Source organism: Drosophila serrata, unplaced genomic scaffold (genome assembly GCF_035046125.1).
Source record: "Drosophila serrata isolate PLE 108 unplaced genomic scaffold, ASM3504612v1 contig_347, whole genome shotgun sequence".
Lineage (NCBI taxonomy): Eukaryota > Metazoa > Arthropoda > Insecta > Diptera > Drosophilidae > Drosophila > Drosophila serrata.
Window position 1 is genome coordinate 1,922,927 of NW_028257245.1, and position 14,954 is coordinate 1,937,880.

General features: G+C 40.5%; 2 protein-coding genes across 3 annotated transcripts; one reads left to right on the top strand and one right to left on the bottom strand.

Moving 5' to 3' along the window:
• The first annotated feature begins 232 nt into the window (after positions 1 to 232).
• On the top strand, positions 233 to 1,969 carry GstE11 (Glutathione S transferase E11). 2 transcript variants are annotated; one of them, XM_020959681.2, is made up of 3 exons: positions 233 to 355; positions 434 to 542; positions 1,311 to 1,969. In XM_020959681.2, exons 2-3 carry the CDS (start codon positions 445 to 447, stop codon positions 1,888 to 1,890), a joined length of 678 nt encoding a protein of 225 aa, XP_020815340.2. In that variant the 5' UTR covers positions 233 to 355; positions 434 to 444; the 3' UTR covers positions 1,891 to 1,969. The 2 variants fall into 2 exon arrangements, with proteins under 2 accessions (XP_020815340.2, XP_020815341.2); XM_020959682.2 differs by having other exon boundaries at positions 245 to 346.
• Positions 1,970 to 12,711: 10,742 nt separating this feature from the next.
• LOC110189584 (cathepsin L1-like) lies at positions 12,712 to 14,194 on the bottom strand. The gene is made up of 2 exons (XM_020959717.2): positions 13,643 to 14,194; positions 12,712 to 13,572 (listed from the first exon to the last, which is right to left on the bottom strand). The coding sequence occupies exons 1-2, from the start codon at positions 13,954 to 13,956 to the stop codon at positions 12,864 to 12,866; spliced, it is 1,023 nt and encodes a 340-aa protein (XP_020815376.2). The 5' UTR covers positions 13,957 to 14,194; the 3' UTR covers positions 12,712 to 12,863.
• Between the last annotated feature and the right edge of the window lie 760 nt (positions 14,195 to 14,954).

The following is a 14,954-nucleotide window of genomic DNA, read 5'->3' on the forward strand; positions in this document are numbered from 1 at the left end:
ACTGAGTAATTAATATTGGGCATACTTTTGGGCAGCAATCGAAAAAAATCATCATCAATGATAGGTTAAGATTAATTAATACAGAGGGTTATATGGTAATATTTCATAACAAACTTTTATTTCAAGATTACAATATATTCATTTATTTAATATTAATTTAAAAATATTTTAGTTGTGATCACTTTAAAGCATTTTCAGAATCGATCACCGATTTCGACCTCTCCCTGCAGAAATTAATACCAAAAGCTTTTGCAAGAGCTTCGATAACAAAAACTATCAACTTTTTTCTATATTTCTCTCAGTTTTTAGTTACGTTTCATCGTTCGCTTTAGCCGGTCGCCTTTCAGTGAGTAAAGTAAATAGCGAGAATTAATATTTGTTTTGTTTTGTTTGTCACACGAATTAGTAATTAACCCATTATATTTTGTTTCAGGTGCTTTAATAATGTCGTCCAAGCCCATTCTCTACTACGCACCCCGCAGTCCCCCCTGCCGTGCCGTTCTCCTGACCGCCGCCGCCCTGAATCTGGAGTTGGATTTACGGTGAGTTTTTTATGTGTTTCAGCTATGTTGGATTTTTATTTTAATTTTTTTTTCTGCCAAACCGGTCTCCCTACTGATAACCACTTCTTTAACCCTCACTATAAGCTATGGGTCACTAGAGACCCACACTGTTATGCAAAGTTTTTGTTGTAAAATATGTATACATATTTATACAAGTAGGAAAGCTGTAGTCGAGGGTGATCGACTTGGAAATACCCTGTGCCTAAGCTTTGTGAATTAAAATAATAAAAGAAACATTGAGGTGGCTAATGCGCTTTGTCTTAATTATGAAATTTATGAAAAACTTTAATTAAACAGATTGGAAGGCAGAAGAAATTGCTGATCAATAAACACAAGTATTGCAAAGAATATGTTGCGCAACATTAAAACAGATAGAAATGTTGCCAGGAACATGTTGAACAACAAACGTGGACGATGCAAAAGTTCAATATATGTTCATATGTATACACTTTATTGTCTAATAACAATTATTATTATCGGATTGCTCTAAATTATAATATTATTACTATAATTATACTACCCTTGTATAAAATGGGTATCAGGCATCATTAAGCTTCAAGATATGATAGGAGTTCAAGTAGTTTGATAACGTTTTCAATCTTGAATTTGTGAATGTCATGGAGTTTAAAATTTTCCATTCTCAAAAGAAATTAATAAAATATATAATATATAATTATAATCAAAAGGCTCCATTTAAATATTTCTCTCCAAGAATCTCGCTATCGTTTCATTATAATCTCCCCTTAGCACTGTCAACGTAAAAGCCGGCGAGCACAAGTCATCGGAGTTCCTAAAGCTGAACCCCCAGCACACGATCCCGGTGCTGGATGATAATGGCACCATTGTGAGCGATTCGCACATCATCTGCAGCTACCTGGCTGATAAGTACGGACCCGAGGGCAATGACTCCCTTTATCCCAAGGATCCCGTCAAACGGCGCCTGGTGGACGCCCGTTTGTACTACGATTGTGGGCACCTGTTCCCACGCATCCGATTCATTGTGGAGCCTGTGATCTACTTTGGTGCTGCAGAGGTTCCCGAAGATCGGGTTACCTACGTACAGAAGGCCTACGATGGTCTGGAGAGCTGCCTGGCCAGTGGACCATATCTTACGGGTGATAAACTGACCATTGCGGATCTCAGCTGCATTGCCTCGGTGTCCACGGCGGAGGCCTTTGCTCCCATCGAGGCGGATCAGTTCCCGAAACTGAAGGAGTGGGTAAAGCGCCTGCAGGCTCTTCCTTACTACCAGAAGACCAACCAGGAGGGCCTGGACATGTTAGTGGGTCTGGTCAAGGGATTGCTGGCTGAACGCCAGCAAAAGTAAGTCCAGACAGCATTTATTTGAAGTTTTTGATGATATTAAATAAAATCTTGTATTTTTGTAATGTTCAAATATTGAAAAACCTTGTGAAAAGTATATATATTCTTGTGAAAATGTTTATATTAATATATAATTGAGACATTTTTGGCAGCTGCTGGAATTTTTTTTAGAGCAAACTTTTTGCCAGTGACTCTATTTGATGCAATCAATCAATACCGGGCGTAATAAAAACATGAGTTTCATTAGACAGCAGCCGAGGACGATGAATCAGGATCCAAACAGCAAACAATAATAGGATATCCCATCCAGGACGAGGTGGCGGAGACAGCGACAGCGACAGTTATGTGCAGCTGGTCGAAAAGTAATGGCAAAACTTTTTTTATGGCCAAAAGCCGGCTGCGGAGCAACCAGTAACCAGTAACCAGTAGCCAGAAGCCAGTAACCTGAACTTGGACTCGCAAACCCATGGACTCCATGGACGCCACGGACACGGACACGGACATGGACTCTCATGGACTGCGGACTGGGTTTTGTGAAATTCAAGCCAGAAAGTTTTCTTTGAGCCGCTTCTCGTAGCGCTCCCTCCCTGCTTTCACCCTGATTGTTGTTCTTGGCTGTTTGTTGTTTGGCTTGTCCGTGTTGTTATTGTTGTTTTCTGTTTGTTTTTTGTTTGCTCTCCTTGTTCTTGCCGTTGTTGTAGTTGGTGTTTGGACGTTTGGCTGTTCCCGTTATTGATTACAAGCCGTAAGTGATCGCCTTTATAGTTGTTAAAGCTTCTTTAGCTTGTTGCGGCAAAACTCTTGACTCAGACTCCCACTCAGGCTCTGACTTTGGCCACTTAAACGGAAATAAGTCGAAGCCGCACAGCCCTAAAGTATGCCATGGATTTGCTCTAACTTATGGGGGTTTTAAAATTGCCCAGGTGCAACTGAGAATAGTTAATTTAACCTGTGCTCTGTGTAATGGAAAAAAGTATCTGCAGTCAGGGGAATAATAACTCATTTTTACCGGATTGGTTAGGTTGTCATAATTAAGTGGCAAAAATAAGAATTTTTATCATAATTTTTATATTTTTTCTTTTAATAAAAGCACTTCAAGAGGAAAAGTCATTAACACAACTACATTTTTTAGTTGTTTATATCTTTAAATATATTGGGGATGCTTCAGAAATTAATTTAAAAGTTTTTTGAAAGGTGTCAAATATATATACTAGCCCCTAAAGATTTCTAGAGTACCTTTTATATCTTTTTATCTGTTCACATATCAAAACAACCTATAATCATATACATTTTTTAAAAACCGTTTTGTTAAAGTGTTGCCAGGCTTAATAAAAGCGACATTGTGTGAAAGTGTATTGCATTTTCCACAAGGGAAAATGGAGTTTGTTTTTATTTTGGATTTTGCATCAAAATATTTAGCTTTTTTCCACTTGATGCATCCGGATATACTATGGACGCGTTCAGCTTTCCGCAAACGCGTTGTGACACTTCACTCTGCACTTACGAAGGCCGGAGGCCATTGTCGATCGGGAGAGGGGAACCCGGGACCGGGATCCCTCTCCACCCGGAACTCGTAACCCAAAACCGGGAGCCATCAGCCGCAGGGAGGCACTCAGTTCCGATTAAAGTGCAACACTGCGCGACAAAAGTTTCGCCGCAGTCCGTGAAACTGAATTTGGGCCACGTTTCATCGTGGTCTTTTCATTTTTTTGTAGTCAGAGTGAAATTTCCAAATGCCATTAACTGTGTGGGAAAAAGGTCGGGGCTTTTCTTTTTTCCCTTCACCGGTCTCTGTGTGTGTGAGTGTGTCTTTGGGATTAAAATTTAATGCCGCAAAAGGAAAAAGGCAACCTAAGCGCGTGCCGGTGAGGAAAAGTAAACCGTCGGGCCAACTGTAGCTACTCATGATTAATGATGCCTTTTTCGGTGGCTCGCCGCCAGGACCGTCAGGACCTTCGCCCATTTCCGGTTCGTTTAAAGTTGAAACGCCGCTTGGCCATCTGTTTGTTGGCCGGGCTTCGCTCCATTGTTTGCTCTGCGGTTGCGGTTTGTTTAACAATGAAATTAACTTCTTCTTGCCGCCCAGTCAAGGTCCCAGGTCCACACAATTGTTCCGATAATAATATTTCCATGGAAATCAGCCCAGTAGTCGCCATTGAACCCTGGAATCAGAATAATTAAACTAATTGGAATACACATTTATTGTGTGCAAATCTCGACTCAGTGTCCGCACTCCCCTTGGATTTTGGTTTCTTGGCTAACAAGGCCAATCAGCAGCGTTAACGATTTGGAAGTTCGATATGTAATTATGACATTTGGGGCATTGCTTTCCAATCAGAGCAATCAATCTTGGGAGTTCAGTGATGGGCATCGTACTGGTACATGTTTTGTACCTAAGAATAGTACAATATACAAGATAACTTATAATTAAATTAATGGGTATAGAATTTAGGTAATGGAAAACATTGTCTTAAATAATGACTTTGTTAATTAAATGTTATATGTTAAGTTCCATGTGTAGAAGTAATATTACGATTTATAAAGTAATTAAAAGTATACCACACCCAGGCAAGCTTTGTTTCCTTCGACAATCTAGGTACATATATAATATGCCTTAAAGAGAGTACCCAACCCTGTAGCTGGGTACACCTGTCACAGTACTCATCATCTCTGGCCACAGTGGAGGAGGGCCCACTTGCCCTCGACATGATTCTGCTCTTGAGTTGAGTTGAGTTGGACAAAGGACAGGTTCTCATGGGGAATTCATGTCGCCACTCAATGGCCGGACATGAAGCGTTGATGGCCGTGCTCTGTGCTCCGTATCGATATCCTTGTACATACGTTTGTCCGGACATTCGTTGGCAATTCGATGTGAAGTCGGACACTTGCTTCCATAAAGCATAATGTGGGAAAGTTGCTCTCCGAGCTAACTAATCGCCGGGCAATAAGCACAAATCTGTTTTGAAAAACTATCCCAACTAAAGTACTCTGCCCTTGAGGGCCAGTGCACTTGTCTCTGTGTGTGTGTGTGTTTGAGACAGGACAATGAAAGGCGATTATCCTGCTCAACTGTCCGGCTGTCTTTCCACCCAAAGGCCTAACAGCCTGAAGGCCCGAAAGCCTGATGCCTGGCTGGCTCCTGATAAACGGCTGCACAAACTTCTGGCCATTGTGCCGGGGCCAGGTCACTGCGAGAGCGCATCCTGCGCCAGTCTGCCAGACTGCCTGGCTGCCAGGACTCTGGGCCAGGATTCAATGCATGTTGATTAAGTGCTCGCAATTCGAATGCCGCCTGCTGACAGCAGCAACATTTGCATTTGCATAATTGGATATGTATGAACGGAGCAAACTTGATCTGTAAATGCAGATTCCCAGCAGAGCGGCGGGTCCGAGAGCCGAGTTCCTCATGGCCGTTGACATGTCACTGCACTTTCATTTAATCAATATCCTGGCAGGACCTTCGCACATCCACACTGTGACTGCAATACACCTGCAAGGAGCTTAAATGGTAAAACTAAGTAAGTTTTTGACATATTGCAGTTCTGAAATAAAGGACAAGCTTTTATTTTAATAATTAGCTCAAGTTGCTCATATATCTATATACTTTCTGCATCCTTCTTCTCGGTAAGCCAGGTTGCTGCGTTATTAACGCTGACTAATTAATTGGTAAAATGTGTTAAAAGTGTAATCTTTCTGAACCGGAGCATGTTGCAAGTGTAATTAGCTTTAAATAATGGAGTACCGACAGCCGAGGATGTGTCGGATTTCAGGGCTGTCGTTCTTTATTCATTACCCATTAGCCGGCAACTTAAAGAGCAAAAAATAAGTTATACAAAAAGAATGAACAAAGCAGGAAAACATTTCAGGCATAGAGCGCAACAGCAGCAATTATAGACAATAAATTCGTTGACACTAAGTGCTCGACAAACTTTTCCAATTAGGGGCAACAACAGGCGAATTATTGCCCCAAGCCATGGGGCGAAGTAGGGGAATGGAATTGGAAATGGAAATGGAAAGGGGGGCTGGGGTGACTTGCAAATGAATTCATTCAGCCATATGACTCCAGCCATGTCCGGGACTTATTACAGGCCGCCGGCAGCTCCAAAGCCCCCTGCTTTCACGCCGTTTTCACGCATCCGCCTCATTGCGCTTCGCCTGGCACTTTGCCTGCCCTGCCGGCTTCCACCTTCCTGCTCGCCACCACAAGGATTGCCTTCAAGGATTCCGCCTGCCGCCTGCCGCCTGCCTTTTCGCCACCTCGATTCCTCGACGCCTCGCCAGGCAATCTCCTTAAACCAATTAACTTTCATTTGCTGCCACAGCACGACCACAAAATTTAGCCTGCCAGCTTCATTTACGGTTTGATTCGTGTGTTTACAATGTTTTGGCCAAGTGCGAGTGTGACCTGGTTTACCCGCCATAAATCAGAATGAGCCAAGCCATGCCATGCATAACGAAGACTGCGATGGGACTGCAGCACACTGAAATAAAAATGATTAGTGGATTATTGGAAGTACCGATAATTATTTTGTAAAAGATATTTTAGGAATCCCTTTTATTAAAACATAAGAAGTAATTTTTGGGAAAACAGAAAGGGCGTCTATAGTAAAAATAATTCTAGATCGATTTTAGTACGTGTAAATGGACTTTAAAGGGGAAGCTCCAAACCTCCATATTCAAGGGATTTTCTCTCTAAAGGAAATCTCCAAACAAACTCTACCTAGTATTCTTCATTTTAGGAAAATGGAATTAGTGGTCATGAGGCCTCAAAGAAATCATGTTGGTCCTTTGAGGTGGATCTGCCAGCGCCAGAGAAGTAGAGGATCTTGCCCAAGAGAAGTACGATGCCAAGGACTACCACATATACTTCTACAAATAATATATATACAACATATATGATATGAAATGAATATAAATGAACCATAAAATGAATGATTTAAATAAGTTTTGTCTGTCATTTTTTTTCACTGCAACAAGAACTGCAAATCTTCGGGGCGTTCTTCATGTTTTTGTTTGTACAACACCAGGAGCCAGCTGCCAGCTGCCAGTTTCCCGTTTCCAGTTTCCAGTAGCCCGTTGCCTGCCGCCAGATGCAACCTTCTTGTTGCCCACAAACCCCCATTACATACACCAACCCTTCTGTCCCCACACAAAAAGCTTTTGTAATTGCCTGAATCATGGCCCACATGACGTATACGTGTTTTGCATACGTGATTCGACCGCTCCAACGATTCCCGCTTCCACATTCACCCATCGCTGGCTATCACTCTCTGTCTCGTTCGCAATTTTTGGGCAGCTTTTGTAATTGCTTTTGACTCGGCCTGCGTGCCAGGTGAGAGCAGGTGGCAGGAGGGCAGCGGGTTAGGGGAGATCCTGCTTTAATTATGAGCATTATTCCTATTGAAAGGAGGAGCCTGGCTGCGTGAATGCCATTCCGAGCGACAACTATGCTGAACTGAGGGCTGAGGGCTGAGGGCGCTTCTTAATAACTTGGCAACAAAGCGTCAACATTCCTGACGCCCCCAAAGAATGGCGGATAAAGCGGGAATTAATTATCTTTTGACTTTGACTTTATTTAAAAAAGTTTTCTGTTTTTATTATTCTAGCGCGGATTCATTTCCAGTGGGATGAACGTGAGTGAATTCTCACGTCGCTTAATACAGTGAGTGCTATCATTAACGTGAAACAACCGTCGGAAATACATTCCCCGCTTTTGAACTGTGAACTTTGAGATCACTGTAAAATATTCCTATTAAGAAATAAGGAAATATACATAAATCACTATCTGGAATGGTGCTCTATGGTTTCATATTGCAAGGCTTTCAAGCCAAATTAAACTGAATCGGGATTCTTTGTGTATCTTTAAGATTTAATTTAAAGTATGATAAAGTATGCTAGCTTCCATTTAACACAATTTTAACCTATTTATTGATAAGTAAATATTACATTTCGATTCCTTAAGATAAAAAGTCCTTGAGCTCAGCTTTAATTTTGATCCCGTTTCCAGCTTCCTAGTCTTATTCTCTTTGATGTTTATGCATTATAAACTCCCCGAATCCAATCTACAAATCAACTATCTACAATTGTATATATTATATTCTCCAAATCGATTTTGTTTTGTGTGTAAAAATGGGACCGGATGTTTGGGGCTGCCCAATTCAGGATGCTTGGGAACGAATTCGTATTTAACTTTGTCTAATCCTCGTTAGCATTAATTTGGCCAGTCCAGGTGTGTTTGTGTTTTTGCCGGAAGCAGCTTCAGCCAGGAGCTGGAGGATTTCATTTATTTGAGGCATGCACGAGGCCCACAAACACACACATCATTCAGGACGCATTACTAAAGGCCATTGTTATCCGCACTCGTTGTTGCTATTGTTGTCGACGGATGGCAGGCAGGTGTGTGCGTGAGTGTGTAAAGTTATTAAAACCATTCAAAACGTTTGCTTTGGATTCAGATCCCGATTCCCCCCGCCCATATATTCTATATATATATGTATATATATATATATTTTGTACGTGCAGCCATGTGTGTGGGCGTGTAATTTGCATAACTACATGCCAGGACCAATCCAGATACTGGCAGGATGTGAATAGGTTTCCGGCGACCTAACAACAAACCTATCCTTCGATAGTCCCAAACAGGGACACAAATACATACAAAACGAAGCACGGAATAACATAACCGTTGCAAATTAGCACACAATGGCAGGTGTAAGGAGACAGAGGAGTCAATTCCCTGCGACAAGCTTTGTTATGTGCCTTGGTCCTTGGTCCTGTTTGCTTATTAGAATCGGATAATCGTTTGAATGACAGCTCCGGCTGACCCAGCACTATTACATTTATTGGGACATTCACATACAGTCGGGGCTTTGCTTACAAATTACTTGATTTACACAAAAGGTAGGTATTTGCCATGTGTATATTAACGAAATTAACCTAAGATAATGAAATCGATATGTAGTATACATTTAATTTGTATTAAATAGGGAAAACTTTGTAGCAGTTTGTGGTAAATTTCCATTGTAACAACATTGTGATCTTAGCAAAAATAAAACCGGAAAAGCAATTAAAGTCGAAATGTTGGTAAAAAGGGGAAAAGAATCAACTTCATCTCTATAAAATAACATGTTTATGGCTGGCCAAGTTAAGGCTGCCATCAAAGCGGTGGTTTTTATGTTATTCCACAGGCAGGGGAGCATTCCCCTGGCCGAAGACAATGTCGATGGAAATGCCAGTGAAAATGTGTCAGGGACAATGGCCAGTTGGCCAATGACCGCAACCTGCAACCTGTTGGCCTCGTCAGGAGCAGGAGTGGGAGCGGGAGCTCGTGCACCATCCCTGGACGGAAAGAATGCCATTTTTTGGTTTGGTAAATATTTCTACGGAATATGAGAAATTGGCTCTGTGGTCTTCCAGTCAAATGCACCTCGAAATCGTTTTTATTCGTTTCGAAATTCGAACCCAATGTGGCGGGGGCTGTATTGCCCAAAGGTGGAATGGAAATTCATTAATACACACTTCGCTTGGCTAACAGAAACTAATTTCGATCGACTCCGAATGTAGATGCCTTTCGTGTGGCTTTTGTGGTCCCTTTTCTCGATTGCCTTTTGGGCACACGGAAAATAATTCACAGGAATCTCTTCAGGGAGCGAAATATCTATAGAAATTTGGAATGTAAAGGAAGCTCCAGGAGATATGTTTTTCAAATTAAAAACTAGAGAAGCTAGAGGAAACATTAGAAATCTTTAAAGTACTGGACAATATAACTTTCACTTCCATCAAATACAAACAATATATTAACTTAAATAAACCCACTTGTGAAGTCTCCGGTAATTTCTATAGAACCTCCACATGAATTAGCTTATTTTAAACACAACACACAAAGCATTTCCCTGTAAAAATAATGAAATTTTCTTTCGTGTGCATTGAGCTTGGTCCCTAAAAAAGAAAGTTAAATTTAGAACCTTTCGTGCCACGCAGAAAATGTCTTGTTTTCACTGCATAAAAAGCACATTTGTAATTTGTTTGCCGGGAATTTTCGGGGTCTGCTCCTGCTCCTGGTCGTGGTCCTGGTGTTTTTGGCTGCTTCGCAGATTTGGTCGCCTGCATGTTTCACTCTCGGGTAAAATGTACTTGCATAATTTATGCGAAATCAGCGACGTGGCTGAAAAAACAACCCCACAGGCCACACCACAACGGAGATGGAGGCAGGAGTAGAGGAGCAGAGGAGCACTTTATTTGCCAGTCGGTGGCACGTAAAATGCTTTATCCCCGATTCATTGTCACCGAAAAGATGCTTTATCGCTGCCAGACTACAAATTCCAGCGCAGCTAAAAATATTAACGCTTGAATCTCGTACTAGACAGGTATAATATCTGGCAGGTGGAAAACTGGGTGGCCCTGTGGGCGGGCGGCATTGAGGACATTGCTGCAGGGCAGGCTCAGAGAAAGGAAGTGGAATGAAAATGGGAGGAGAAGCGGGAGCAGGAGCCGAGACTGAGCCCGCATTTATCTTCTGGGCAGGGGAAAAACTTTGTCTTTAGTCATTCAATCCAGCCAGCCACACGGACGCTTTTTTTCGGGACGGGATTATGGATAATCACCTTGCCGAGGAGCAGGAGAGAGGAGAAAGATGATGCCCGACCAGAAGACGCATTTGTTTTTATCACACTTTTTACATTGTTTGGGAACAGAGAGAAAAATTAACATTAACTTTGATAGGATTTAAGTTTCCTTATTTATTATGTTCAAAGAGAAAATAGTGTATAATAAATATAGATATCATTGAAAAGGTATAATATGTAAAAGGCAGTTAGATCATTGTGAAAACGTATACTCTCTTACTTGTGAATATCGATACTGGAAGGACATACTATTTGGAGATAAAAGAAATTCCTTATTAGAAGGACATTCGAATCGATGATTAATAAATATTATTAATTGTTACACCGTAAAACAATTTAGGTTATAAACAGCCATATATCAATGCATAAATATTTCTCCATTTGTTGCGTTTAAATAACGTTTTAATGTTTAATATTTCATTATAGATTTATTTAAAGTTTCACAAATAAAATATATTTTGATACAACATTTTCGAGGTTTTTATATACAAAAATTTATATTAAATCGATATCCAGCGATATTTTTGCCAGCTCTGATAGAAAGCTCTCTATATATCCTTTCTGTTTTTTATCTTTATTAGTTTAGAAATTAAATATATGCTGACATACGATTTTGAGAAAATATGAGAAGGTATACTCCACAAAACTGAATTTAATATTAAAGGAATTCCCCTCTTTTTCTCCATTTAATTAATGACATTTATCGATCACTTTTCGCTCAATGCATTTTCGCTTTCCATTCACTTTGTTTTTCGCCTGTTTATTTTTGCATAATTTTCTAAGCGTTGTGCCTCAGTTTTAGTACATTTTCATTTACCTTGCGCCGTGTGTCACAGAGGGGGGACAAAGAGATGGCCGTGCAAATTTGTTTACCTTCGTGCGTGCGCAAGTTTTTCCAGATTATGCAAAAGTTGAATTTTTCATTGCATACGCTCGGGCGTATTATCCTCGCCGCGTGTCAATGCGATACAACAACAGACGTCGCTCCGTCGGCGGCCATTTCATTCCATGGGAAATTCAATGAGGCAACCGCCCCTCCAGCCCCAACAAGGCGTTTATATTATATTGTATTATTCTGTATTTTCTTTGAGGGCGGGAGCCTCATTTCGTGAGGCCTGTGCTGCCCACGGGCCGAAGATGTTTACTTTGCTGTATTTTCTGTAAACTTGCCGTTGGCGAAGCTATTGCCACTGCTGTTGAAGTTGTTTTTTTTTTTTTCTGCTGGGCCCAGGACTTGTCAGCATGCCAGGCAAATGAGTTTACGAGAGGGGAGAGAGAGAGGGTATAGGAAAGGAAAGGAAAGGCACGGAAAATGCGAACAAGGAAGGCAAAACTAACTTTGTGCACATCTTACTTAGTTACAGGACGCCCTTGTTTTCTGTCCTGGCTCTTGTTCGACCCTCTTCTGCGGCGTTTAGTAGGTTCCCCCTTTCACTAGAGACCAGAAAAGGATACTCTTTATTGAGTCAAAGGACCACTTGCGAAGAAGTTCGTCCTTTTAATGCCTAGGATTTTAAAGCTTAAGTTGGCCCAAGTCACATGTTTTTGCATTGGAAATAAATACTAAGGTCAGAGTTTAAAAATAAGACTTGCTACTAAAGGAGTTGAATAATTTAGTTTCTGTAGAGTATAGTAGTTTCAAAGTATAACTTATAAGAATGAATCATTAATCACTTTTAATTATAAGTAAGTATATTATAAGATAAATATTTCTCAAAATATTTTAGCAGTTTTAAAAATGATGTAACGTTTTAATAAAACATTTTAAGAACCCCTTTAATCTTAATATTTTAGTAAGCATATTAATGGCTTCGGTCTTTCGCAATTCAACTGCCTCCTTGGTTCATCCTATCTTTAATGTGCTCGTGTTCGGTGGCTGGGCCTGGAAAAGCAAATTTCAAACATAATGAGGGTCAAACAATATTTGTGATTTGGTTTTTTTTCGGGCCAACAAGGCGGGCTCTATATTGTTCGCGATGCTGCCAGTGTTTTGTTTTCCTTTTTTTTCTTGGTATTTTTTCTCCGGCCACGAAACAACATTACGAGTTTGTGTACATGGCGTACATATTTAACCTTTTCAGAGTCAGGGGCCACCAAAGTCTTTAACGTTTTTGTCATGTTCCTTCAGATTTGGCAGGGCTTTCATTAGGAACCAAAGTACACTTAATTTGTTAGCAATATTTACTTTGATTTATACATAATTTCGAATTAAATAATTCGTTTTTATTGAAATTGTTGAAAATAAATATTTACTTTACAATCCAGCTTGAAAATGATTATATAATAAATTAAATAAGGAATGACGCTTTAAGGGAACGTTTTAAAAATGAAATCTTTAAAAGGGATTTCCCCTTCAAAGCGTCGGGTAGACTGGAATGGTGGAGATGCCGCACTGGTTCTTTCCGTTCCTCAGCATCTTGATGTAGCCCTTGTCGCCCCATCTGGTGCTCCAAGAGTTCTTCACCAGCCAGTAGTCCTTGCCGGACTGCGAGCCGTAGCCCACAACCGTGACGCCGTGATTCAAGTTCTCCGAATTGCAGGATGGCTCGTTGTACACTCCCGACGAGTAGAACTGGAAGGAGCTGCGAGAGGCATCAATGGCCACCGAAATGGGTCCAATGTTGGCCACCGCATCGGCCAGCTTTTTCTCATCGCCCTTGGGCAGAATCCTGAATCCCTTGACAGTGGCTCCGATCGCCGCCTTGTTGTACTTGCACTTGTCATTTATGCCCTTGTAGGGATACGAGGCCTCCGTGTCAATGCCACCATTATCCCGAATGTAGTTAAAAGCGTTGGTCATGAAGCCACCTTGGCAGCCATGATTACCCCAGTTGGTGGAGCAATCCACCAGGTTCTGCTCGGACAGGGCGACCAGCTTGCCGGTCTTGCGGAACTGCAGACCCTCCAGAGTTCCTGTGCTGGCAAAGGCCCAGCAGCTGCCACATTGCTTCTGATCCTTTACAGGAGTAACGGCACCCTTGGAGCGCCAATCTACGGAACTGGGCAGGCTGACGGACTCCGGTGAGAAGAAGGTCACCTCATCCCAACTCTCATCGGCAATGCTAAAGTAAGTTTTAGTAATAAGTGATGAATTACAGAAACTGAACGAAGAATTTTAATCTGTGCACTTACTGGCTCTCCTTGTGCTGGGTGTAATTAAAGCCATTCATCAACTCGTTGAACTCTTCGCTCGTTAAGTCTGCATACTCGTTAATGGCCAACTTGAAGCTCACTTTGCCGGCAGCGAATCGCTGGTTGTGCTCTACAATCGAGTTTCTGTTCTCGCTGAATACTTTTAGGCGAAAGCGCTCTTCGGCTGCATTCTGATAGGTCCTGCGATGCTGCAGGGTGAAGTCTCGCCATTGCTGATCGAGGACTTGGTCCAAGGACATCACATTGCTGACAACGAGCAAAGCCAAAAGGGCGAGTACAACGGATTGGCTCATAATGGATAACTCAAAAAGAACTCGAAGGATTTTCGGTAAGTTAAGTCAACTCTTTAGGATGTCGATATGTTTTCTGAAGATCCACAGAAATGGCCCCGCTTTTATATACTACCCGCTAAGATAAGTAAAAATTACTCGCATTAAACAATTAAATAACGAAATCCAACCCAAAACCTTATCGTTCAAAATCTCTTTATCGACGCCGTGACACCTCTTTGGGCTATTGCAATCGCATTTCCTAGCAATTTCGGTTGCTCACTTATCAACAAATTGTTAAAGTGGATTATAAATATGAGTCTTCCGTGTGCGCTTTGTCAATTAAAATTACGCCACTGGAAAGGGGACTAATCACAAGCAAAATATAAAATGAATAAATAAATCTGATTGAATAAGTTAGTATTTTTCACAGATATGTATGTATATACAGGCGACTATTTTATAACATTAAAACTTCTTTAAAATATTTATTAGCTTTAATTGGCTCTTGGCGTTTCTTCGCTTCGATTTCAAATTTAATGTAAAGGATTAAATAAAAAAAAAATAAAGCAAATTCAATAAATTTTATATTTATTTCAATTATTTGTATTAATTTTTATGTTTTTATTCATTAAAATTTTTTTCAAGAAAAATTTAATAAATAAATTATATTAATAATACAGTAAAGGAAACATAATTTGTAAAGCCGAAGCTTTATACCCTTAGCTCTTCCGCCTTCAGAAACTACAATGTAAACTACTACTGTTTTGAAGTAGCATCAAAGGGACTTTAAATAGATTTTTTGATATGATAATTGTTTAAGCAAATCTTTTTTTTTAATATTTTAACTAAGCCAAGTACGCAGTCCATTTTATTTATATGTCATTGGCTTTTATTAATGTAACAAATGCGATTTTAAGGTTAATATTTTTTTGTAATTTTAGTTTATTTATATTTTTTTATCGTTTTAAATTAATGAAAATGGCATTTTTGTAGTACTGTTGATACTGGTAAATGAAGTA

Excerpts from the sequence above, each read along its gene's own strand:
- GstE11 (XM_020959681.2), top strand. The coding sequence starts at position 445 with ATGTCGTCCAAGCCCATTCTCTACTACGCACCCCGCAGTCCCCCCTGC. Across the intron at positions 543-1,310 it reads AATCTGGAGTTGGATTTACG|CACTGTCAACGTAAAAGCCG; the intron begins GTGAGTTTTTTA and ends ATCTCCCCTTAG.
- LOC110189584 (XM_020959717.2), bottom strand. The coding sequence starts at position 13,956 with ATGAGCCAATCCGTTGTACTCGCCCTTTTGGCTTTGCTCGTTGTCAGC. Across the intron at positions 13,573-13,642 it reads ACCCAGCACAAGGAGAGCCA|CATTGCCGATGAGAGTTGGG; the intron begins GTAAGTGCACAG and ends AACTTACTTTAG.